Source organism: Coregonus lavaretus, assembly GCF_964263955.1.
Source record: "Coregonus lavaretus genome assembly, chromosome: 17".
Lineage (NCBI taxonomy): Eukaryota > Metazoa > Chordata > Actinopteri > Salmoniformes > Salmonidae > Coregonus > Coregonus lavaretus.
In genome coordinates this window covers 45247240-45273482 of record NC_140004.1, presented here as the reverse complement: position 1 = coordinate 45273482, position 26243 = coordinate 45247240, and the positions used below count along the sequence as shown (strand labels likewise).

At 43.8% G+C, this 26243-nt stretch overlaps 2 protein-coding genes across 2 annotated transcripts; one reads left to right on the top strand and one right to left on the bottom strand.

The window, feature by feature from the left end:
- Window positions 1-6275: 6275 nt before the first annotated feature.
- LOC311144417 (carbohydrate deacetylase-like) lies at window positions 6276-9936 on the top strand (the record flags this gene model as incomplete). Its single annotated transcript, XM_084180425.1, has 3 exons — window positions 6276-6452; window positions 9280-9401; window positions 9759-9936. The coding sequence occupies 3 exons, from the start codon at window positions 6276-6278 to the stop codon at window positions 9934-9936; spliced, it is 477 nt and encodes a 158-aa protein (XP_084036551.1).
- Window positions 9937-14955: 5019 nt separating this feature from the next.
- On the bottom strand, window positions 14956-19753 carry LOC311145170 (ubiquitin-conjugating enzyme E2 L3-like). The gene is made up of 4 exons (XM_084181379.1): window positions 19450-19753; window positions 17704-17799; window positions 17310-17496; window positions 14956-16997 (listed from the first exon to the last, which is right to left on the bottom strand). The coding sequence occupies exons 1-4, from the start codon at window positions 19474-19476 to the stop codon at window positions 16843-16845; spliced, it is 465 nt and encodes a 154-aa protein (XP_084037505.1). The 5' UTR covers window positions 19477-19753; the 3' UTR covers window positions 14956-16842.
- Between the last annotated feature and the right edge of the window lie 6490 nt (window positions 19754-26243).

Here is a 26243-nt window from a genome sequence, read left to right as displayed (position 1 = left end):
AGATTTCTGGCTCCCAGGTGTCCTTTATACAGGTAACAAGCTGAGATTAGGAGCACACTCTTAAAGGGAGTGCTCCTAATCTCAGTTTGTTACCTGTATAAAAGACACCTGTCCACAGAAGCAATCAATCAATCAGATTCCAAACTCTCCACCATGGCCAAGACCAAAGAGCTCTCCAAGGATGTCAGGGACAAGATTATAGACCTACACAAGGCTGGAATGGGCTACAAGACCATCGCCAAGCAGCTTGGTGAGAAGGTGACAGCAGTTGGTGCGATTATTCGCAAATGGAAGAAACACAAAATAACTGTCAATCTCCCTCGGCCTGGGGCTCCATGCAAGATCTCACCTCGTGGAGTTGCAATGATCATGAGAACGGTGAGGAATCAGCCCATAACTACATGGGAGGATCTTGTCAATAATTTCAAGGCAGCTGGGACCATAGTCATGAAGATAATAATTGGTAACACACTACGCCGTGAAGGACTGAAATCCTGCAGTGCCCGCAAGGTCCCCCTGCTCAAGAAAGCACATATACAGGCCCGTCTGAAGTTTGCCAATGAACATCTGAATGATTCAGAGGATAACTGGGTGAAAGTTTTGTGGTCAGATGAGACCAAAATGGAGCTCTTTGGCATCAACTCAACTCGCCGTGTTTGGAGTAGGAGGAATGCTGCCTATGACCCCAAGAACACCATCCCCACCGTCAAACATGGAGGTGGAAACATACTTTGGGTGTGTTTTTCTGTTAAGGGGACAGGACAACTTCACCCCATCAAAGGGACAATGGACGGGGCCATGTACCGTCAAATCTTGGGTGAGAACCTCCTTCCCTCAGACAGGGCCTTGAAAATGGGTCGTGGATGGGTATTCCAGCATGACAATGACCCAAAACACACGGCCAAGGCAACAAAGGAGTGGCTCAAGAAGAAGCACATTAAGGTCCTGGAGTGGCCTAGCCAGTCTCCAGACCTTAATCCCATAGAAAATCTGTGGAGGGAGCTGAAGGTTCGAGTTGCCAAACGTCAGCCTCGAAACCTTAATGACTTAGAGAAGATCTGCAAAGAGGAGTGGGACAAAATCCCTCCTGAGATGTGTGCAAACCTGGTGGCCAACTACAAGAAACGTCTGACCTCTGTGATTGCCAACAAGGGTTTTGTCACCAAGTACTAAGTCATGTTTTGCAGAGGGGTCAAATACTTATTTCCCTCATTAAAATGCAAATCAATTTATAACATTTTTGCCATGTGTTTTCTGGATTTTTTTGTTGTTATTCTGTCTCTCACTGTTCAAATAAACCTACCATTAAAATTATAGACTGATCATTTCTTTGTCAGTGGGCAAATGTACAAAATCAGCAGGGGATCAAATACTTTTTTTCCCTCACTGTATATATACACACACACAGTCGTTTCTGCAAACTTAATAAAAATACAAATAAAATATTTGGAGTCAGGTTCTTCAAGATGCTATTTATTTAATGTCCCAGAATCTGTCCATAAGTAGAATATCTTTCATTGGACGTTTCATTCTGGGCCGACCTATCGTGTCCCAGAGAGTGGGATGACGACCATGCCCAGTTTCTGGGAGAGGTATATCTCCCTCCTGATCTGTCTGTTGAGGCTGGACAGGGCGGCCTGGAGGATCCCCCTCAGAGACGTAGAGGTCATGTCTGAACCCCGGGAACCGCTGCTCACTGGAGGGAGACGGCCTGTGTACCTGTGATGAGGGCTCTGGCCAAGCTTCTGTGAAAATAAGAAGGAGAAATCCATGATCTATTAGGTAGCCTAACTACACAGACTGGTTTAAATCAGGAGTCACCAACTGTCCTCCTGGAGAGCTAATGGGTGTGCCGGCTTTTGCTCCAGCACTATACAAGCACCCGATTCAGCCAATCACAGTTCTAAGGAGCAGCTGATTAGTTAGAATCAGGTGTGTTAAATTAGGGCTGGAATACACCGCATGCACACACACACACACACACACACACACACACACACACACACACACACACACACACACACACACACACACACACACACACACACACACACACACACAGTTCTGGAATACACTGCATGCACGTACACACACACACACACACACACACACACACACACACACACAGTTCTGGAATACACTGCATGCACGTACACACACACACACACACACACACACACACACACACACACACACACACACACACACACACACACACACACACACACACACACACACACACACACACACACCAGGGATTGGCATTAGGTCTGAAAAGCACATGCTTTTTAAAATATATATTTTTAATGATCACTTGCACGAAAAAGTGAATTAGTTATTAACACGCAGAGATGTAACATACAGTATTGCCTGCCTTTCACTTACACACCGGGGAAGAACCAGAAAAATACTGGAATTATTTATATTTTGGTTATCAGTTTCAAAATATCTCAGAGAAAGCTCAATTTGCCCAACTGCCATAAATGCCATCCATTGTCTGTCTTTCACTTGAACAATGGGGAGGAACCAGAAAGATCAGTTTTAGGGTACTGGAATTCTTTGCGGTTTGGGGCTCTGAGCAGGCTCAACTTGCACTACTGCTCAGTTCACTTGCCCCAGGCATTAGGACAACCCTTCAAGCTAGACACCTTAGTTGCTACATCCATTTCTGGACATTTACATTAATGATGGGTTGTTCAACCCATTAGGTGCCTTTTGAGTAGTGTAACTTGTGAGGAAAACAAAACGTTTATTTAACCTAATTGTCACTTTCTGCAAGCACAGGACATTCAGCACACCTGATTTGACACTATGATCTGACTATTACATGTTCAATGTTTCTTTAGAATAAAACAAAAAGGAATAGTTTCACAATATTAAAATGAGAGTTCAGTTCACGTAACAAGGCTGACCTAAAACAGGTTGTTTTGTACTTAAAATTAAACGCTAATCACATGCAATAAATAATATTTTTCAGAAATGACTTTGTCAAAGCAACATAAAAGCTAGGGCTTTACAACGATAGTGAAAACTTAAATAAATGTTGGGGTTAAGTGGGTTAAAATCTTAAAAGTCACAGAGGATGGATATTTTAAAATGCTGCATTTTGGCTATTTAGCAAGTCTTTATTCATATAAAAAATTGGATTTATTGAATTTTCCATCTGGTCTATATTAAATGGCACTTCATTTAATATAGCAGGCATTTAAAATGCAATATTTCTGCACAATTTGTAATTAAAATATCAAAGGGACGCAAAGGCACTCAATTCCTGGATATGGAATGACCCATATACTCTTGAAGAATATATAACGTATAAATGCCTCATGAGCTGAGTTCAACTGTCCCCATCACAACCCAAAATAGAAGCTTGTTTCACTCCAATGTTTGTAAACAAAATAAATGTAAACAAACACTATATAGCCTCAGAAAATTGAATAATGTTGATATCATGGATGGTCAGTCCTTGCATCCATAGATCTGTCTATGAATTTGAAAGTGGTTACATTTCTCCAGGCCCATCCCTCAGCTGTTTTACCAAAACAGAGGCGGGGGATATTGTTTCAATGTATTATTCTAGTTTGAATGTCAATCCCTACTCACACACACATGCACACATGCACACACTTGCCTTTTTGTTGACAAGCTCAGGGTTAATGTATTCTGCCTTTACACCGGCATGGGTGTTAAAGGCAATCTTATTCAGACACTCCTGTTGCTCCATCCTCAGAATGGATGACGACTGCTCCTCTGGTATCTCTTTCATGTTTCCTGTGCACTGATTGGTCGAGGGGTCCAGGTCAAGTCCGTCGACCAAAGAGATCCCAACATATTTGGGTGTGGGTGATGGAGAGGCGTCAACAGCCGAAGGATCAGCAGCAGTTACATTCAATCGAGATACATTCGTCTCCTTGTCTAACGTTGATGTCTTCCTCTGATCATGGAGGGCAGAGTTATCAGGTTTAGGGCTGATAAACAGCGGGCTCTCGTCTGCTTTTCTGGCCTGGAGAAGTTTCAGCAGGACTTTGGAAACGACCCTCTCTAGCTCCTTGTAGGTCCCTCTTTTCTCAAGGAAAGCTTTGAACTCCTCGTTCAGGTACTGAGCCATGGGGTCGCAGAGACCGACGATGGATGACAGGGCTTGGGAAGAGGAGCCTGAGGTTCTGCTGAGCAGAACCATGTCTTCATCCGACATCCATTCCTGGTCCTGGTCCAACAGTTTTAGATTTCTGAAGAGGTCACATTCCGATTCGGTCAAGTCGGATATGAGAGAATGACCTTGACTGTTGTCAGGGTCTGAGCTTCCTGTCTCATCCATTCTCTTCAGACTGTTATCAGGATCTGAGCTTCCCATCACATCCATCCTCATCAGACTGTTGTCAGGATCTGAGCTTCCCACCACATCCATCCTCATCAGACTGTTGTCAGGATCTGAGCTTCCCACCGCATTCATCCTCATCAGACTGTTGTCAGGATCTGAGCTTCCCACCGCATCCATCCTCATCAGACTGTTGTCAGGATCTGAGCTTCCCACCACATCCATCCTCATCAGACTGTTATCAGGATCTGAGCTTCCCACCACATCCATCCTCATCAGACTGTTGTCAGGATCTGAGCTTCCCACCGCATTCATCCTCATCAGACTGTTGTCAGGATCTGAGCTTCCCACCGCATTCATTCTCTTCAGAATAGATGTGCAGAATCCAGATGTTATAACTGTAAGTTGCTCTGGATAAGCGCGTCTGCTAAATGACTAAAATGTAAATGTTGATGTTATAACTGCCTGTAATAAGCCTATTGTTCTTTAAATGTAGGCTATGTAGGCCTAGTCATTTTTTGCAAATGGAAATGGCTAGGCCTACTATCGCAAATGATGAACTCTGTGTCAAGCACACCAGCCTACTTGTCCAATCACTTGTCTCAGTGATTGCACAAATGCATAATGGAACAATAGAATTAAAGAATTAGAATGTTGGCCAGTTATGCATCATCCATTATGTCATTGAGAATAAAAGAAGTCGTTCACAGAACATAGAAACAAATAAATATTATTAAGATTTCTAAATGTTTTATTTCTGTGATGATCAGGCTTTGTTTTATGAGTAGGCAATTGGTGTAGGCATTGGTATAGGGATGAGCCAACAGCCATGTTGTAGCCCACCGCATTGTAGCCTATGCCTTGAATATAGCATAAATTACACAATTATTTACTCAAATATTTGACCTCTGACCAAAATAAGAAAGAAAATATAAATAAATTCTAAGACACGTCACATAAAAGTACCATTTGGATCCAATAGAGGTCACGTGAATCCATAAAAGTAGGTTACGGATTTCATTGCAGCCTTGAGTCAGTCGGAAGAGCTAGGTACTTTTTCTAATTTTGCCTCTCCGGCTTCCGACATAAATGGCCAAATACGTGTCTTAAAATGGGTAAAACTAGTATTTTCACTCCTTAGAGTTTAGATTACATAAAGGCTATGGATCAATTCGATTTGATTCCATGATCTATTATTATTGTATATGATTTGTATGCTAGAGAGGCAGATTGCAGTTTAAAAAAAAACTAATATATAGTCTTTCCCATTCGATGCAATAAGTGTAAATTGTAGGCCTATTTCTTATATGTTCATACATGTGTAGGTATGCTAGGGCCATAGCTAGGGCCATTGCCTCTATAGGATTAGGCTGTGAAAGGGACCATAGTGACTGTGTTTTCCACTCTGAGCGGAATGAGTTCAGTCGCCTTCCTGTGCGTTAGTTTGACAACTAGCTGTCAACCTGCAGTTTATAGAGGCAATCGGCTATCATCAGGACATCTATAAGAAGATGATCGTTCAATGGGGAAAGCAACATATTTTTTCTAATCCCGGTATGCAAATGACCTGATTCGCGGACTGATTCGCGGACTCATATAGGTGGAATTTTACAGTTCTATTCGAGATTATAGTTTATTACTTCGAGATTCTATCACCACGAAGTAAGGCTATTGGGGACAACAAGAACAAGTAGATTGTGTTCTCGTGAGTGTTGTAAATTAGTAATTGTCTACAACGTTCACGAGATGATCACGTTTGGCGGCTACAATATTTCTATAAATACTGTACGTAGGGTCCACTGTTGATGTGTCGCCAGCCGGTGAATTGAACATCGATACATTGTTGCGGCTCAGCTCAGTGCTGCGTGCGTGGGAACAAAGTAGCACTCTAGTCTGAATCGCTCTTGTCTGTCTGCCTCATGTGCCGTGTCCCTTTTTCCACCAGCGTCCAACGATAATGCCTCAACACAAAGTCAGGCTGGTGGTGACAGGAGATCATTTTGGGTACTGTCCGAAGAGGAATCAGGGGATAGTGGATTGTTTCCAAGCCGGGGGCATTTCTAATGTGTCCCTTCTGGTTAACGCCTCCTTGGCGAAAGAAGCGACAGAGCTGGCCAAAAGTAGATGTAGTATAGTAGGCTACTGAGTTTACTTTCATAGCTCATTTGTGACGTTTAATAGACTACATATGAAGTTACATTAAAGGTGTGTTCGTACATTTAATCTGGAGTGTCAGAGTGCGCTCTGGGCGTTCGTAAAGTCAGAGCGTTGTCAGATTGTCCGTTCGTAAATTCAGAGCGTTGTCAGATTGTCCGTTCGTAAATTCAGAGCGTTGTCAGATTGTCCGTTCGTAAATTCAGAGCGTTGTCAGATTGTCCGTTCGTAAATTCAGAGTGTTTCGCAGTCAAGCACCCAAGCTAAGTGGGTTAGCTAGCTTGCTAGCTACTTCCAGTTACAAATGAGGGAACACCTCACTCTGACCATTTTACTCGCCCTAGCAGAGCTGGTTAGGCTGTTTTCATGTTATCCAGATCTTTGGTGACTGTAACTGTGCTCCTGGCAACAATTTAATTACGCTTTTTTGCCGACGTTTACTGACACCGTCCATATTCAACCGGTGTTGAGCGTTCATAAATTAGGCAGTTATTCTGCGCTCTGGCACACAGTTATTCTGCGCTCTGGCACACTAAAACGAGAGAGCTCTGACATCGGAGTAGATAGCCAGAGTGAATTTACGAACGCAACCTAAATTGGTTTGAAAACACAGTAACTTCATGATAGGGGACATTCAGTTAACTTTTCCATGTGTCGGTGGTGCGATGGTTTGAATGAAAGGTGTATTGTATTCATTTAGACCTGTTTGGTTTCCTGTCATCTATCCATGATTGAAGAGTTGTTAATCTAGCAGCATACCACATTAGAGCTAACATTTACATTTTAGTCATTTAGCAGACGCTCTTATCCAGAGCGACTTACAGTTAGTGAGTGCATACATTATTTTTCATACTGGCCCCCCGTGGGAAACGAACCCACAACCCTGGCGTTGCAAACGCCATGCTCTACCAACTGAGCTACATCCCTGCCGGCCATTCCATTCCCTCCCCTACCCTGGACGACGCTGGGCCAATTGTGCGCCGCCCCATGGCTAAGATAGTTGTATGACATTTCAGTGCAGGGTTAGTCGACTGTAGACCCAGAACGCGTTGGAGAGACTGTAAACCAACTGGAGAGCCCAAAATGTTTGAAATATTCCTTTCCACCTCTTTCCAGGAATCTTTAACAATGGGACAGTACAAGATGAGCATACAGTAAGTAGATCTGTGCAGCTTACATTTGAGACAGTCCCCAGAACATGCAGGGTCATAGTTACTTCTGACAACAGGTGTAGTTTATAATTGATGTATAATTTGAAACTGTAGCGCATGAGTTTTATATAGGAACAACATATTTTCTTCGCATTGGTAAGAATAACAATTATCGATGCTCACCCCAAAGTCTTGCTGCCATGCATGCTTGCTACTATCAGTGTTGACCATGCCTTTAGAAAAAAGACTGGCGTATAAGTAGGTTATTTTCTTCTTTTTTAGAGAGCTAGCAGGGAGTATGAGTCCCCCCCCCAGCTTTTTAAGGCCAGATCCCTCCTTGTAAAAGGACATTTAATTAATAAAGCAAGGGTCAAATTGTGAGTGTGCTAAACCACATTCTTGTTGCAGGAAAGACTTAGGGAGCCATCGTAAAACAAATCATTCAATGTCGTAATTACCACTGTCTGTACATGAAGGAGGAAATAAGAGCTTGATAACAATCGGAACACAGAATGAATATCTACTGTATACAATTTTTTAAACATTACAATACATTCACAACAGATTTCACAACACATTAAAAGTGTGTGCCCTCAGGCCACTACTCCACTACCACATATCTACAACAGAAAATCCATGTGTATGTGTGTATAGTGCATATGTTATCGTGTGTTTATGCATGTGTCTGTGCCTATGTTTGTGTTGCTTCACAGTCCCCGCTGTTCCATAAGGTGTATTTTTATCTGTTTTTTAATCACATTTTCCTGGTTGAATGAGTTACATGATGTGGAATACAGTTTCATGTAGTCATGGCTCTATGTAGTACTGTGCGCCTCCCATAGTCTGTTCTGGACTTGGGGACTGTGAAGAGACCTCTGGTGGCATGTCTTGTGGGGTATGCGTGGGTTTCCGAGCTGTGTACCAGTAGTTCAAAACAGACAGCATTCAACATGTCAATACCTCTCACAAATACAAGTAGTGATGAAGTCAATCTCTCCTCCACTTTGAGCCAAGAGAGATTGACATGGATATTATTAATGTTAGCTCTCTGTGTGCATCCAAGGGCCATGAAGCACATTAACCTGGGGTTTACGCCACTGATGATGTCATGAGTCATGTGGTTTGTTTATATGGTTGCTAGGTGATCTAATCTAGATGAAAAATCTTCCATGTCCACCATGTTAACTTAATCCAACTAATAAATTAATGTTATTGTATTTATTAAAGCAGGTTAGTCCACTCTGTAGTAATTGGAACTGCTTGTTGTTTAAACATGTAGTGCTTTTTACCATGTGGTTGTCATGGGTGACACTTTATATTAAATTATTTATAAAGGGTTTATAAGTAGTTATCAGATCAGTAGTTAACAGATTAGTAGTTAACAGGCAAGTAGCTTAGTGGTTAAGAGCATAGTGCCAGTAACCGAAAGGTCGCTGGTTCTAATCCCCGAGCCGACTAGGTGAAAAATCTGTCGATGTGCCCTTGAGCAAGGCACTTAACCCTAATTGCTCCTGTAAGTCGCTCTGGATAAGAGCGTCTGCTAAATGACTAAAATGTTAACAGATCAGTAATAATAATGTATGTCAGTTTGATGCGTGACAAATAGCTGAATCTAATGTGGTGGCTCTGGTATCTGTGTCTGAGGTGTTTGTCCAGGTGCTGTCTGACTGTGGGATCCCCTATGCGTGTGTTACAGTGGAGCGTGGTCTACAAGCATGTCCCTGGCTGTCCACTGTCCTCAGAGACTTCTACACTCAGCTAGAGAAGGACGTGCTGGAGTCAGACAACTTGGCATCAGGTAGGAGACATTCAGTCACACACTGTAGTACTGAATGTGATGATCATCTTTTCAGGTTCTTGTATTTGGTTTTTCACTAGACCAGTCAGGCTTCGTGGTACAGTATTATAGAGGCGTTTTTTAAGATAGAAGAGTTGAAGATGATCTGAAGGAGTCAAAAGTCTTATTATTTTCCTGTTCATCTCAATTGACAAATTCTTCTTCTTCCTCCTCCTTCCATCCCTCCCCACTCTCTCTCCCAGATGGCCTGACGTCCGTCCCCAACCTCAGACGAGCCTTCAGCCACGGCCTGGAACTAGACCTGGGGGGTCTCACTGTCACCTCCTGGGGGTGGAAGTAAAAACAGGACGACCACCATGGAGCGGCCCGTGCTGACGGCAGAGCTCATGGTGCACCCCTGGTACCCCAGCCACCCCCAGGAGGGCGGGTGTGGGGAGGGTCCGGACGACTTCTCCCAGTCGGCTGACCGACAGCAGGAGCTAACCACCCTGAAGGACCCGGCCCTACTGGCCTGATACACACAGCAGAGGGTTCAACTCTGTGCCTTCAGGGACCTCTGATGCCCCACCCCCACACTCAGGGGTAGGGTAGCAGAATTCCCTAAACTTTTCAAAGATTCCCTGGTATTTCAGACATCTAATTTGAAGAATTCCAGGTTTGCGGATTCCCTAACTGCATATTCCCTGCTGATTCCCGGAAAACTCAAACTGGGATTTCTGAAAAAACAGGGCATTTAGGCGGACTCGGCTCCATGGGGGGGCAAAAGGGGGCTTACCCCCCCCCCCCCCCCCCCCCCCCAGTTAAAACTTTAGCCACCTCCGTTTTACGTCCCTAATATAAAAATAGCAAAAAAGTTTAAATGATTGAGTGACAGTATCTCCGCTGCACTGTGTCAGCACAATGGACAGGGCGTGCTGCGGTGTGCGTAGGGGGCTATGGAAAGCCACTGGGCGGTCAGGTATGACTACTTTGGGTTTCCATAAAAAGAGGAAAAAACACTTCTCATCTCTGTGGTAGGGTAAGTGAATATCCTGATACACCTCCGCCTGTAATTATTATTTTATTTTTATAAGGGCGGGGTCAAGTTTACAGTTTAAGCTACTTCAGTCTTAGCAAGCTAGCTGTAAAAAGCCTTAGTCTATTTAGCTAGAACCAGCCAATCAGAAGATAGATAGATATCAGAAATTGGCTTTGCCAAAGTACCCAAACAAAGGAGGAGAGTGATGAGAAGCAGCAGCCAAACCCAACAGCGATGATGCTGCCGAGCTCCAGCTAGCTCCGTGTGCATAGCCTACACACCCTTCCACAATTTATTTTATTTTTAACCCTTATTTTACAAGGCAAGTTGACTGAGAACACATTCTTATTTACAGCAATGACCTGGGGAATAGTTACAGGGGAGAAGCGCTGCCAGGATAATGGCTCCATAGCCGCATCCCCCTTCGACTGTTCCTGATGATCTTGGAACAGAGGAGCCAGGATCTCCATTCGCCTGTTGTTTACTGTGTTTGTTTACTGTTAATGTAACTATCCTAAATATAGATGGTGTCATGCCTTTATCCATCTGATATGTTTACTAGGCCTACTAGTTAGTAAAAAAATCGGTCTTCTAAGAAAACGTCTGTAGCGTCCGAACGGTTTGGCCTACACGATGGTGTTCTCCGTTTTTCTACTGTGGAAAAGTGCTTCCCAAAAGGTGCGTTGGGACTCAGTGGTAGCACGTACAGTTGAAGTCGGAAGTTTACATACACTTAGGTTGTCATTAAAACTAGTTTTTCAACCACTCCACACATTTCTTGTTAACAAACTATAGTTTTGGCAAGTCGGTTAGGACATCTACTTTGTGCATGACACAAGTAATTTTTCCAACAATTGTTTACAGACAGATTATTTCACTTATAATTCACTGTATCACAATTCCAGTGGGTCAGAAGTTTACATACACTAAGTTTACTGTGCCTTTAAACAGCTTGGAAAATTCCAGAAAATGATGTCATGGCGTTAGAAGCTTCTGATAGGCTAATTGACATAATTTGAGTCAATTGGAGGCGTACCTGTGGATGTATTTCAAGGCCTACCTTCAAACTCAGTGCCTCTTTGCTTGACATCATGGGAAAGTCAAAAGAAATCAGCCAAGACCTCATAATAAAGATTGTAGATCTCCCCAAGTCTGGTTCATCCTTGGAAGCAATTTCCAAACGCCTGAAGGTACCACGTTCATCTGTACAAACAATAGTATGCAAGTATGAACACCATGGGACCATGCAGCCGTCATACTGCTCAGGAAGGAGACGCGTTCTGTCTCCTAGAAATGAACGTACTTTGGTGCGAAAAGTGCAAATCAATCCCAGAACAACAGCAAAGGACCTTGTGAAGGTGCTGGAGGAAACCGGTACAAAAGTATCTATATCCACAGTAAAACAAGTCCTATATCGACAAAACCTGAAAAGCCGCTCAGCAAGGAAGAAGCCACTGCTCCAAAACTGCCATAAAAAAGCCAGACTACGGTTTGCAACTGCACATGGGGACAAAGATTGTACTTTTTGGAGAAATGTCCTCTGGTCTGATGAAACAAAAATAGAACTGTTTGGCCATAATGACCATCGTTATGTTTAGAGAAAAAAGGGTGTCGCTTGCAAGCCGAAGAACACCATCCCAACCGTGAAGCACGGGGGTGGCAGCATCATGCTGTGGGGGTGCTTTGCTGCAGGAGGGACTGGTGCACTTCACAAAATAGATGGCATCATGAGGAAGGAAAATTATGTGGATATATTGAAGCAACATCTCAAGACATCAGTCAGGAAATTAAAGCTTGGTCGCAAATGGGTCTTCCAAATGGACAATGACCCCAAGCATACTTCCAAAGTTGTGGCAAAATGGCTTAAGGACAACAAAGTCAAGGTATTGGAGTGGCCATCACAAAGCCCTGACCTCAATGATGACGCAATCTCTATTGCACTCCACACTGCCCTTTCCCATCTGGACAAAAGGAACACCTACGTGAGAGTGCTGTTCATTGACTACAGCTCAGCGTTCAACACCATAGTGCCCTCCACGCTCATCCCTAAACTAAGGACTCTGGGATTAAACACCTCCCTCTGCAACTGGATCCTGGACTCCCTGACAGGCTGCCCCCAGGTGGTAAGGGTAGGCAACAACACATCTGCCAAACTGACCCTCAACACGGGGGCCCCTCAGGGGTGCGTGCTTAGTCCCCTCATGTACTCCCTGTTCACCCACAACTGTGTGGCCAAACACGACTCCAACACCATCATTAAGTTTGCTGACGACACAACAGAGGGGGAGGCCTCATCACCGATGACGATGAGACAGCCTACAGGAAGGAGGTCAGAGACCTGGCAGTGTGGTGCCAGGACATCAACATCTCCCTCAACGTCAGTAAGACAAAGGAGCTGAGTGTGGACTACAGGAAACGGATGGCCGAGCACACCCCCATCCACATTGACAGGGCTGTAGTGGAGCAGGTCGAGAGCTTAAAGTTCTTCGGTGTCCACATCACTAAGGAATTCTCATGGTCCACACACACCAACACAGTCGTGAAGAGGGCATGACAACACCTCTTCCCCCTCAGGAGGCTGAAAAGATTTGGCATGGGCCCTCAGATCCTCAAAAAGTTCTACAGCTGCACCATTGAGAGCATCTTGACTGGCTGCATCACAGCTTGGTATGGCAACTGCTTGGCATCCGACCGCAAAGTGCTACAGAGGGTTGTGGGTACGGCCCAGTACATCACTGGGGTTGAGCTCCCTGCCATCCAGGACCTCTATACCAGGTGGTGTCAGAGGAAGGCCCTAAAAATTGTCAAAGACTCGAGCCACCCAAGTCATAGACTGTTCTCTCTGCTACCGCACGGCAAGCGGTACTGATGCACCAAGTCTGGAACCAACAGGACCTGAACAGCTTCTGCCCCCAAGCCATAAGACTGCTAAATATACTGAACAAAAATATAAACGCAACATGCAACAATTTCAATGATTTGACTGAGTTACAGTTCATATAAAGAAATCAGTCAATTTAAATAAATTCATTAGACCCTAATCTATGGATTTCACATGACTGGTCAGGGGCGCAGCCATGGGTGGGCCTGGGAGGGCATAGGCCCACCCATTTGGGAGCCAGGCCCAGCCACTGAGTTTTTCCCCACAAAAGGGCTTTATTACAGACAGAAATACTCCTCCATCTCATCAGCTGTCCGGGTGGCTGGTCTCAGACAATCCAGCAGGTGAAGAAGCCGGATGTGGAGGTCCTGGGCTGGCGTGGTTACACGTGGTCTGCGGTTGTGAGGCTGGTTGGACGTACTGCCAAATTCTATAAAACAATATTGGAGGTGGCTTATGGTACATAAATGTACATTAAATTATCAGGCAACAGCTCTGGTGGACATTCCTGCAGTCAGCATACCAATTGCACCCTCCCTCAAAACATGTGTGTGACAAAACTGCAAATTTTAGAGTGGCCTTTTATTGTCCCCAGCACAAGGTTGACCTGTGTAATGATCATGCTGTTTAACTTCTTGATATGCCACACCTGTCAGGTGGATGGATTATCTTGGCAAAGGAGAACTGCTCACTAACAGGAATGCAAAGAAATGTGTGCACAAAAGTTGAGAGTAATAAGCTATTTGTGCTTATGGAACATTTCTGGTTATCTTTTATTTCAGCTTATGAAACATGGGACCAACACTGTACATGCTGCATTTATATTTTTTGTTCAGTATAGTTAGTTAAATAGTTAACCAATAGCTACCCTGACGATCTGAATTGACCCTTTTTGCAATAACTTACTCATCACATCCGTTGCTGTTACTGTTTATGATCTATCCTGTTGCCTAGGCACTTTATCCCTACATACATGTACCTCAATTACCTCGTTCCCCTGCACATCGACTCGGTACCCCGTGTATATAGCCAAGTTATCATTGCTCATTTTGTTGTTTTTCTATATATCTTTTTTTCCTCTCAGGGTTGTTGGGAAGGGCCCGCAAGTAAGCATGTCACTGTTAGTCTACACGTTTAAATAAAATGTGATTCGAGTATGGTGCCCTCCAGTGGTAGGTTGTCTCGCTACATTACAAAATAAAAAGTCTGAACACTACAACACCAACACTGTTTTGACTTGTCAGACCACTGATTTTAATGTAAGCTACAACTTTTTTGCTATATCCATTGTTTCCTGATTTGAAATACAGACCAGACCATTATGGAAATGTCACTTAATCTATAGCGGAATCCCTTTGCGTGGTGTCACTCTTACCACAAACTGTCTCCCCCTTCACATCTTCTAGAAGATCCTGAATCCCTACATATTCACTTACTTATTGTTGAATCTTGCCTTTCCCCTTCACATCTACAGTATATCCTGCCCAGGGACTGAAGTTGAAAATTATTTAAATGGCCACTTTTACAGTAATGTTGCACTGTCCCTCAAACTAAATTTAAAGTGTTCCCATTCCCTACACATTTATTCACCCAGCCACAGGGACAAGCTCACAGCAGCCAGACAATAGGACCAAATGGTTAGCCATTCTTTATTATGAAACATTGGACCGAATCACACAGCTGTTAAACTGCTCCAGTCCCTGTCCTGTTTACACCCTACTGGCAGACAGACAGACCTCTCCCAGCTCAGTGTAAGGTGCCTGTTACATAGGACCACCGTCTCTGTGAGGTAACTCAATCTGTTTAAAATGGCACCCTATTCCCTATATAGCGCACTACTTATGACCAGAACCCTATGTAGGGAATAGGGTGCCATTTTGGACTCAACCTCAGTCTTTAGACTCCCCTGCCTGAAACTTCACTAAGACCTTTTTGTGTGTGGGGGGGGGGGGGCTGTTCCAGTGGCTATATCAGCCACTGAGATATGTGTGTGATAGTCTCTGGTAATGACAAATGAGGTTTGGTTCACGGTGCCAAGATTGTATCAGATTGTATCTATGAAGAGCGAAAGGTGGTGGGGTTCCAATTTTGAAATGTGTATGTGACGTTTGACAAAACAGGTGGGTGTGATGATGAGCGGACTGGATAGTAGACTTACAGCCATCAGACTGGATAGTAGACTTACAGCCATCAGACTGGATAGTAGACTTACAGCCATCAGACTGGATAGTAGACTTACAGCCATCAGACTGGATAGTAGACTTACAGCCATCAGACTGGATAGTAGACTTACAGCCATCAGACTGGATAGTAGACTTACAGCAAACAAAATGTGAGTCGTCAGAACTACTGTTTTTACTTCCCACTTTGTCTTGAGCAGACGGCAGGTGACATCGAATGTGTATAGGAGAGAACAGCTAAAACTCAGGAAGCGTTTAACCTGTGGGTGGGGTATACAGCCAACTTAAAAACACAGAGGGAGATTTTTCTACTGAATGGAACTTCTGCCTATAACTAAAAAGCAATTCAGGAGGAAGTCTCAGAATGCAAATGGAGAAAATATGTCCAATACAAAGAGGGGCATCCTCATAAACAGAAAAGAATGGAAACTGAAGTACATTATGAGTATTCTTCGGTTTTCCAATCGTAAAAAATGCGTTTTGGACCAGTGGGGAGTATAAAACAGAGACAATTCTCTCCAGTCAATTACACTTGTAATTGATGACAATATTGGCTTATTAATCGGTCGCCATTTTGTTTCCGTCTGCTCAGTGGGCTTGCGCCAAACTGAGGGGATGGACAACGGAGAGGGTTTGTTCCACAGAATACAGTGCAACTCCAGAAGCAGAGAAGAAGTCAAAAGGAAAACATTTCAGCACACACTTTCAGGGCCTAGCTAACATTGTGACAGAACAAGATGAGACTAGAGAACAGAAAAAATAAAATAAAGAAAATGAGAACAACTTTTCATTCTCTGACAGAAAAATCTCCTTCCACAAATTAGTGCTACCACAAGAGGCATACGGTACTCAAGCAATGATTTCTTGTTTTTCCTCTTTTTAAACAAACAGCAAAACATTGGATTTTTTTACATTTTCTACTTTTTTCCCCCTCCTTAGTTCTTTAACATGGAAGTTCTCTAACCATTTATTTTTTCTTGTCTTTTTAATTTTTTTAATTTAAGAAAATAGTAGAAAGTTAGTAACGGCCTCGAGCTATCACCAGGAGGAGGAGAAACCTGTCGGATCCAGGGTCCTGCGTTGAAGGTAGGCTGTGGCGGCAGCCATGCGCTGTGGCGAGGCTGGGGCTGCAGCCATGCGCTGGGGCGAGGCTGGGGCTGAAGCCACGTGCTGGGCTGTTAGGATGACGAGTATGTGTGAGGGAAGAATGGAGGAGAGGGTGTGTGGGTAGATGGGGAGGAGAGACTGGGGGAAGGTACAGAGAGAAGGGAGGGGAAGACGGACATTTGGTTGGAGGGCTGGGAAAGGGAAAGAGAGAGAGGGCTACACACTGGTCAGGTGATCAGTCCATTGGTCTCTTTTCTCCGTGTTTCTTTGTAAACTCCTCTGCGTTCTTAAAGAATTTTTTACGGTCCTTTGAGTATTCTTCTGCTAGGTCCGCCCTCAGGGGGTGCTCTGGCTGGGGGTCGTTCACCAACGCAATCAGGGACTGAATTACTGCAGAATAGACAGGGAAAACAAACTCATTACTACAAAATCAATTGCTACATTGACAACCTAAAATGACTAGCCTAGCGCAAGGTTTCATTTTCCTGTCATTTGCTCATGTTCTACTGTCTAGTGTCAGGGTATCATGTAAGCATTGCAAGCATAATTTACATTCTAGGCAAATCATAGGAGGTTTTTAAGTTCTGACTTGACATGTATGCACAACTCAACTTTCAGGAAAATCCAACACTGTTAAATGTGTGTAAAAGTTCAAGGTAATGTCACCAGAGAGTGACTATGGGGAGGCTGAGGCTCACCCACCTTGGTCAGTTTTGGTGGCTGGCTTCCAGTTCTCTGCGCTGATGACGGGCAGACACACCTGTCCCTTCTCGTCGATGTTGGGGTGATAGATCTTCGTCTTGAACGTGATCTTGGGGGGCTTGAAGGGGTACTCGGCGGGGAAGATTAATTCGATCCTGAAAGCTCCCTTGTCATAGGGAGCGTTGTCCTACAGAGGAGTAATGTGTAGACAATAAGACATGGTTAGTTAGTGCGACAATGACCATATCCAAGGAGCAACCCGTATGACTGTCTAATGACATTCCATACATATAATAGTTCTATAACCACAACAGAGGCTTCTGTGAACTTAATAGCCTTCATCAGAGAATTGTGAAGCCATGAATCGATGATGACGGGGAATAAAACCACTTACAGGGACAATGAGACCTTGCCAGGTCAATATGTTGGATTCATCCACTTGAATGTTTCGGAAGTTTTTCATTCCAGACTTGCGAATCTCTTCAAGTTCCTGAAAGAGAGAGAGAGACATACAACATTATGACATGTTAAGCGGCCCCTCCAATGAGGAAATGGAAAATAGGCATAATGTACGATCCTACTCTTAGGAAGGGGTTAGGAGCACTTCCAAGGATTGTGGCTCCGAATTCGCTACAATAAGTCAGATGTCAATCAAGTCATTACGCATAAACAGAGAGGTATCTGCTTGTGAGGCATCGATGTCAGTCAATGACATCAAATATGACATTGACATGTCCTGATGATGTAAACAAACCTAAAAGCCAGAAAGACGATCCTGTGCTTCTTTGATTTCTGTCTGGACAGACATCTTACTAATTAATGTTTTGTTTGGTCCACACAATTAAGTTTGCTGAGTGTTTATTATTAGTTAGGTCTAGAAAACGTTTGGGTTTCGGTTTTGTTTACTGCTGCAAACCATCATGATGACCTCATGAGATAATTAACTCATGGTGCAGTTTTCTACAATGCCGTCGTGTTGATAAGAGCTATAGCTGACTGGCAATCTAGTTGTATAGCCATATAGACCTAGATATATGGCTAGCGATCTAACGTTACTGTTAGTGACAAAAACTATAACTTTCAAATATGACACTTGACTAAATGTACTTCCACAACCATATTTGCGGTGATAGATAATGGTATGGCTAGCTAACCACCTGCGGTTTCTTTTCTAAAACGAAAGCACAGAGTTTATAAAGTCGTTAACTACTACGTTAGCTGGCTAGCGAGATAGCTAGTTACAGTGGTTAACAACTTGACTATAGCTAGGTCGCATTGATAAACAGGGAGAACTTGAAACGTTAACTAAAACCGTTGTGTGATTTGCTAATCCTCTAAACATTGGGACAATGAGATTGTGCTACCTGAGTCACATTAAGTGAAACGCCCTTTCTTGGTTTAGCTAGTTAACGCTAGTCGGGCGATATGGGGAGCTAGCTAGCTAGGCAAAGTAGCTAATTTAGCTAGCCATCAAACAAACCGCTCAGACAGTTGTCGTAAATAGCTATCTAACTAGCCTAGTTCAATAACGGTAATTGTTCAGCCATTGCAAGGTTGTGATAAGAATTTAATCTGTGTCAATATTTTCCTGCTGTACCGGAGATTGATGTCAGTTCTAATTATTAGCGAGCAACATGGCATACTGGTTTCCCTGCTGTGATCCTCAATCTGGCTTAATTTGCCGGTGTTTCCATAACCAGGAGTATATTAATTACGCTGATTCTGTTGCAAAACGTTCCGTCTGACGGTCTGTTACAAAACATGTTGCAACTGAAACTGTTTACTCCAAACGAAAAACGTTTTGCAACGAAAACGAGTTTATATTGGACAAATGCAGGTAGGTCCCTCCCAGTTTCGTTCCGTTTGGTTCTTAAACGGTAAACGGTTTCCGATGTAAGATGTAATGAATACACCCCTATTTTGAGCTAGCTAGCTAACCTAACTAGCTAGCTATCTAGTTAACGAAACAGAGTGACTTCTCGTTTTTAGCTGGACATTATTTCAACACACAACGTTACGGAACAAATACGCATCAGGACGAAATCGTGGCTGAGTTGGACTCCATAATGACTAAGCCCTTAGATAGCCCATTCGGCTTCAATGTTGATAGATATGAAAATAGTGTGATCATGAGATTTACCTTGTGCAGTCTCCTGCTCGCCGCCATCTTGAATCTACTGTGGGTTCCCAGAATACACTGCGGCGACAGGGCGGCTTGCTTTCGCAGTTCCAAAAAGGGGAACGCTGGACGCGTTCGTGCGGATCACTCTTGTTAAGTCAGTGACCATTTCAAAGTGTGTTGCATTATGCGGATACAAATTGTACGACTTGCGCCTACATGAACTTTACAACAGTCATGTGATCAAAGATCATGAAGTTTCGACTGCAGTCGACATGCTCCTCACCCGCTGCAACTTGCAGCCATCGCCTACATTGTGGGAGGCACTATTTGTCAACCAATCATTAGTGTCTTTGTTTGACCAACGCGAACGTGACCAAAGATATGACTGAAACAGGAAGCAATTTTGCCGTCATTCATGTATAAAGTGGATATGTACAAATTAATGTGAGATTTCAGGCACTTGCTGCCCAATTGATAGCACAATGTACGCACCTATATTTACAGTTTGTGAATGTATGATATGGGGATTGGAGACATGTTTATTTCGACAATACAAAATAAAAGTTTATAAACAATGCCAAACTGCCATGTTGCACTGAGCCTTACTGTTAGAAAACCACATCAGTGTCCCGACTTTTGGCTGTAGCAGATGCACTTCCCCCGACTACACTCCTAGACTTTCGTCTGCAGCCGCTTTCTTCAGCCTTACCAAACAAGCCCACTCTTTTCACTCCACTTTGATACAACGTGATTTTCATAGCAGGTTAGGAGAGCATTTTCGCTAACTCCTATCCATTTTCCTAACCTTAGCCTCAGTCACCTAACCTGCTATGTTAATGATCCTAACCTGCTGCGTAAATTATCCTATCCTGCTACGAAAAAGTCACTCTGGTATGGAAGTGGCATAAAAAAAAGTGTTTCCAGTTCCAAAAAGGCGATGTGTGTTTCATTATGGGGATTGAAATGGTCAGACTTGCGCCTTCATGACGACTGCCTGAACTTGACAAAAAAACGTGATCAAATGTCATGAAGTTTTGACTGCAGTCAGAGGAAGAGGCGAAGCGAGAGGGATAGCCCAACTGGGCCCAACATCTGTCTTCTCCAGCAGGTGGCGTATTATTATTTCTGCTCACCAAGCCAGGATTTTTTGTATGGAGGTCAACGAGAGTGTCGAATTTGGTATGGCTTGTTTAATCGAAAATACGTTTCGTAATGCTTGTTACGAGTGTAACCTAAGGTAGCAGGCGTAAAAGAAACGCCTGGAACTAGATCCATTTACATTACATTTGTTTTGTCATTTAGCAGACGCTCTTATCCAGAGCGACTTACAGGAACAATTAGGGTTAAGTGCCTTGCGTAAGGGCACATCGACAGATTTTTCACCTAGTCGGCTCGAGGATTAGAACCAGCGACCTTTCGGTTACTGGCACAACACTCTTAACCACTAAGCTACCCATTAAGATCCCCCACATACTGGTCTCGAGGAGGAGAAAAACAACTGAACGCTTCTGCACTGTTCAACCAATCCAGTAAATGTAGAGGAGGAGTTAAGATTAGGGTTGAATGGCGGGAAACCCTGGTTACCGAGATTTAGACATCGCATATAATTAAACAGTTCAATTTCACGCCATTCTGTTCATATAAATAATGTATTATAATTTATTGGTTTTTCAGTTTGTGAGTGTGCGATATGGGGATTGGAAACATGTTTCTTTTCGACATCACCCAAAAAACGTGTATAAATGATGCCAACACTGCCATGTTGCACTGAGCTTTGCTGTTGGAAAACCACATCAGTGTACTACTTTTCAGGTGCACCTATTAAAAATAAAAATAAACAGAAATACCTTATTTACATAAGTATTCAGACCCTTTGCTATGAGACTCGAAATTGAGCTCAGGTGCATCCTGTTTCCATTGATCAGCTTTGAGATGTTCCTACAACTTGATTGGAGTCCACCTGTGGTAAATTCAATTGATTGGACATTATTTGGAAAGGCACACCCCTGTTTATATAAGGTCCCACAGTTGACAGTGCATGTCAGAGCAAAAACCAAGCCATGAGGTCGAATAAATTGTCCGTAGAGTTCCAAGACAGGATTGTGTTGATGCACAGATCTGGGGAAGGGTACCAAAATATTTCTGCAGCATTGAAGGTCCCCAAGAACACAGTGGCCTCCATCATTCTTAAATGGAAGAAGTTGGGAACCACCAAGACTCTTCCTAGAGTTGGCTGCCCAGCCACACTGAGCAATCGGGGGAGAAGGGACTTGGTCAGGGAGGTGACCAAGAACCCGATGGTCACTCTGACAGAGCTCCAGAGTTCATCTGTGGAGATGGGAGAACCTTCCAGAAGGACAACCATCTCTGCAGCACTCCACCAATCAGGCCTTTATGGTAGTGGCCAGACGGAAGCCACTCCTCAGTAAAAGGCACGACAGCCCGCTTGGAGTTTGCCAAAAGGCACCTAAAGGACTTTCAGACAATGAGAAACAAGATTATCTGTTTTTCAGCGGCAGGGACTGGGAGACTAGTCAGGATCGAGGGGAAAGATGAACGGAGCAAAGTACAGAGGGAAAAAAACTCTAGACCACCTTTACTCCACACACAGAGACGCATACAAAGCTCTCCCTCGCCCTCCATTTGGCAAATCTGACCATAACTCTATCCTCCTGATTCCTGCTTATAAGCAAAAACTGAAGCAGGAAGCACCAGTGATTCGGTTAATAAAAAAGTGGTCAGATGACGCAGATGCTAAGCTACAGGACTGTTTTGCTAGCACAGACTGGAACATGTTCCGGGATTCTTCAGACAGCATTGAGGAGTACACCACATCAGTCACTGGCTTCATCAATAAGTGCATCGATGATGTCGTCCCCACAGTGACCGTACGTACATACCCCAACCAGAAGCCATGGATTACAGGAAACATCCGCACTGAGCTAAAGGGTAGAGCTGCCGCTTTCAAGGAACGGGACTCTAACCCGGACGCTTATAAGAAATCCCGCTATGACCTCCGACGAACCATCAAACAGGCAAAGAGTCAATACAGGTCTAAGATTGAATCATACTACACTGGCTCTGACGCTCGTCGGATGTGGCAGGGCTTGAAAACTATTACAGACTACAAAGGGAAGCACAGCCGCGAGCTGCCCAGTGACACAAGCCTACCAGACGAGCTAAACCACTTCTATGCTCGCTTCGAGGCAAGCAACACTGAAGCATGCATGAGAGCACCAGCTGTTCCGGACGACTATGTGATCACGCTCTCCGTAGCCGATGTGAGTAAGACTTTTAAGCAGGTCAATATTCACAAGGCCGCAGGGCCAGACGGATTACCAGGACGTGTACTCCGAGCATGTGCTGACCAACTGGCAAGTGTCTTCACTGACATTTTCAACATGTCCCTGACTGAGTCTGTAATACCAACATGTTTCAAGCAGACCACCATAGTCCCCGTGCCCAAGAACTCTAAGATAACCTGCCTAAATGACTACCGACCCGTAGCACTGACGTCTGTAGCCATGAAGTGCTTTGAAAGACTGGTCATGGCTCACATCAACAGCATAATCCCAGAAACCCTAGACCCACTCCAATTTGCATACCGCCCCAACAGATCCAATCTCTATCGCACTCCACACTGCCCTTTCCCACCTGGACAAGAGGAACACCTACGTGAGAATGCTATTCATTGACTACAGCTCAGCATTCAACACCATAGTGCCCTCTAAGCTCATCACTAAGCTAAGGATCCTGGGACTAAACACCTCCCTCTGCAACTGGATCCTGGACTTCCTGACGGGCCGCCCCCAGGTGGTAAGGGTAGGTAACAACACATCTGCCACACTGATCCTCAACACGGGGGCCCCTCAGGGGTGCGTGCTCAGTCCCCTCCTGTACTCTCTGTTCACCCATGACTGCATGGCCAGGCACGACTCCAACACCTTCATTAAGTTTGCCGACGACACAACAGTGGTAGGCCTGATCACCGACAACGATGAGTCAGCCTATAGGGAGGAGGTCAGAGATCTGGCCGTGTGGTGCCAGGACAACAACCTCTCCCTCAACGTGACCAAGACAAAGGAGATGATTGTGGACTACAGGAAAAAAAAGAGGACTGAGCACGCCCCCATTCTCATCGACGGGGCTGTAGTGGAACAGGTTGAGAGCTTCAAGTTCCTTGGTGTCCACATCACCAACGAACTATCATGGTCCAAACACACCAAGACAGTCGTGAAGAGGGCACGACAAAGCCTATTCCCCCTCAGGAGACTAAAAAGATTTGGCATGGGTCCTCAGATCCTCAAAAAATTCTACAGCTGCACCATCGAGAGCATCCTGACTGGTTGCATCACCGCCTGGTATGGCAACTGCTTGGCCTCTGACCGCAAGGCACTACAGAGGGTAGTGCGTACGGCCCAGTACATCACTGGGGCAAAGCTCCCTGCCATCCAGGACCTCTATACCAGGCGGTGTCAGAGGAAGGCCCTCAAAATTGTCAAAGACTCCAGCCACCCTAGTCATAGACTGTTCTCTCTGCTACCGCACGGCAAGCGGTACCGGAGTGCCAAGTCTAGGTCCAAAAGACTTCTCAACAGCTTCTACCCCCAAGCCATAAGACTCCTGAACAGCTAATCATGGCTACCCGGACTATTTGCACTGCCCCCACCCCATCCTTTTTACGCTGCTGCTACTCTGTTAAGTAAGTATTTATGCATAGTCACTTTAACTCTACCCACATGTACATATTACCTCAACTACCTCAACTAGCCGGTGCCCCCGCACATTGACTCTGCAACGATACCCCCCTGTATATATAGCCTCCCTACTGTCACTTTATTTTACTGTATATATAGCCTCCCTACTGTCACTTTATTTTACTGTATATATAGCCTCCCTACTGTCACTTTATTTTACTGTATATATAGCCTCCCTACTGTCACTTTATTTTACTGTATATATAGCCTCCCTACTGTCACTTTATTTTACTGTATATATAGCCTCCCTACTGTCACTTTATTTTACTGTATATATAGCCTCCCTACTGTCACTTTATTTTACTGTATATATAGCCTCCCTACTGTCACTTTATTTTACTGTATATATAGCCTCCCTACTGTCACTTTATTTTACTGTATATATAGCCTCCCTACTGTCACTTTATTTTACTGTATATATAGCCTCCCTACTGTCACTTTATTTTACTGTATATATAGCCTCCCTACTGTCACTTTATTTTACTGTATATATAGCCTCCCTACTGTCACTTTATTTTACTGTATATATAGCCTCCCTACTGTCACTTTATTTTACTGTATATATAGCCTCCCTACTGTCACTTTATTTTACTGTATATATAGCCTCCCTACTGTCACTTTATTTTACTTCTGCTGTTTTTTTCTCAACACTTTTTTTGTTGTTGTTTTATTCTTACTTTTTTTGTTTAAAATAAATGCACTGTTGGTTAAGGGCTGTAAGTAAGCATTTCACTGCAATGTCTGCACCTGTTGTATTCGGCGCATGTGACCAATAAAATTTGATTTGATTTGATTTGAGATCCTTGACAAAAACCTGCTCCAGAGCGCTCAGGACCTCAGACTGGTGCGACAGTTCACCTTCCAACATGACAACGACCCTAAGCACACAGCCAAAACAACGCAGGAGTGGCTTCGGGACAAGTCTCTGAATGTCCTTGAGTGGCCCGTACTTGAACCCGATCAAACATCTCTGGAGAGACCTGAAAATAGCTGTGCAGCGACGCTCCCCATCCAACCTGACAGAGCTTGAGAAGATCTGCAGAGAAGAGTGGGAGAAACTCCCCAAATACAGGTGTGCCAAGCTTGTAGCGTCATACCCAAGAAGACTCGAGGCGGTAATCGCTGCCAAAGGTGCTTCAACAAAGTACTAAGTACTGAGTAAAGGGTCTGAATACTTACGTAAATAAGGTATTTCTGTTATTTATTTTTAAATTTGCACATTTCTAAAAACCTGTTTTTGCTTTGTCATTATGGGGTATTGTGTGTAGATTGAGGTGGGGGGGGGGACAAATCAATTTTAGAATAAGGCTGTAACATAACAAAATGTGGAAAAAGTAAAGAGGTCTGAATACTATAGAGTCATTATACCCTAATGTAGGCCTATTTGCCTACTAGCCCAATAAAGTGCAGAGCATGTATGATGCGTGCAACTCATCATTCCAACATATTTGAACATTTAATTCATCCTTCATTCAGTTCAGTCATCAGTATGTCATCCATTCTGTCATTTGTCTGAGTTGCAATAGGAACTAAATCAAAGAGAATAGAACAGTGTTATCCATTTGTTTATTGAAATCCATGTGTGTATTCAAAATTCTCATAATTCTCCAAAGTTCTTTAGCCTATCACTTTAATAATTCAATGTTCAACTATCCAAATAAAAAAATTGGCCTTCAACTTGTAGCCATTACAATTTAGCCTATAATTTGGGGTACTGCTGTCTGGCAGAATAATTTTAGAACTCTATTTGTGTTTTATAACTGTTTTTATTATAGTCCTCCCCTTAAAAAGAGACCCCAGCTCACAAGCCTCTAAATACATTTTAAAGGAAATAGTTGAAGAAGCATATGCAGTGGCTGATTGGGAAAACAGATCTGGCAATCAGAATAGGCTATAGATAGTCTTGACCATTTGGGACCCCTTGGCTATTTAGCTCAGGACAGGTTATAGCCAAGACTCAATCAACATTTTGTTTTGTCTCATTTATTGATATGTATATAGCCTCTGCTTGATGGGGTTGTGCAACGCAAATGGCTATGACAAGCCTACATACAG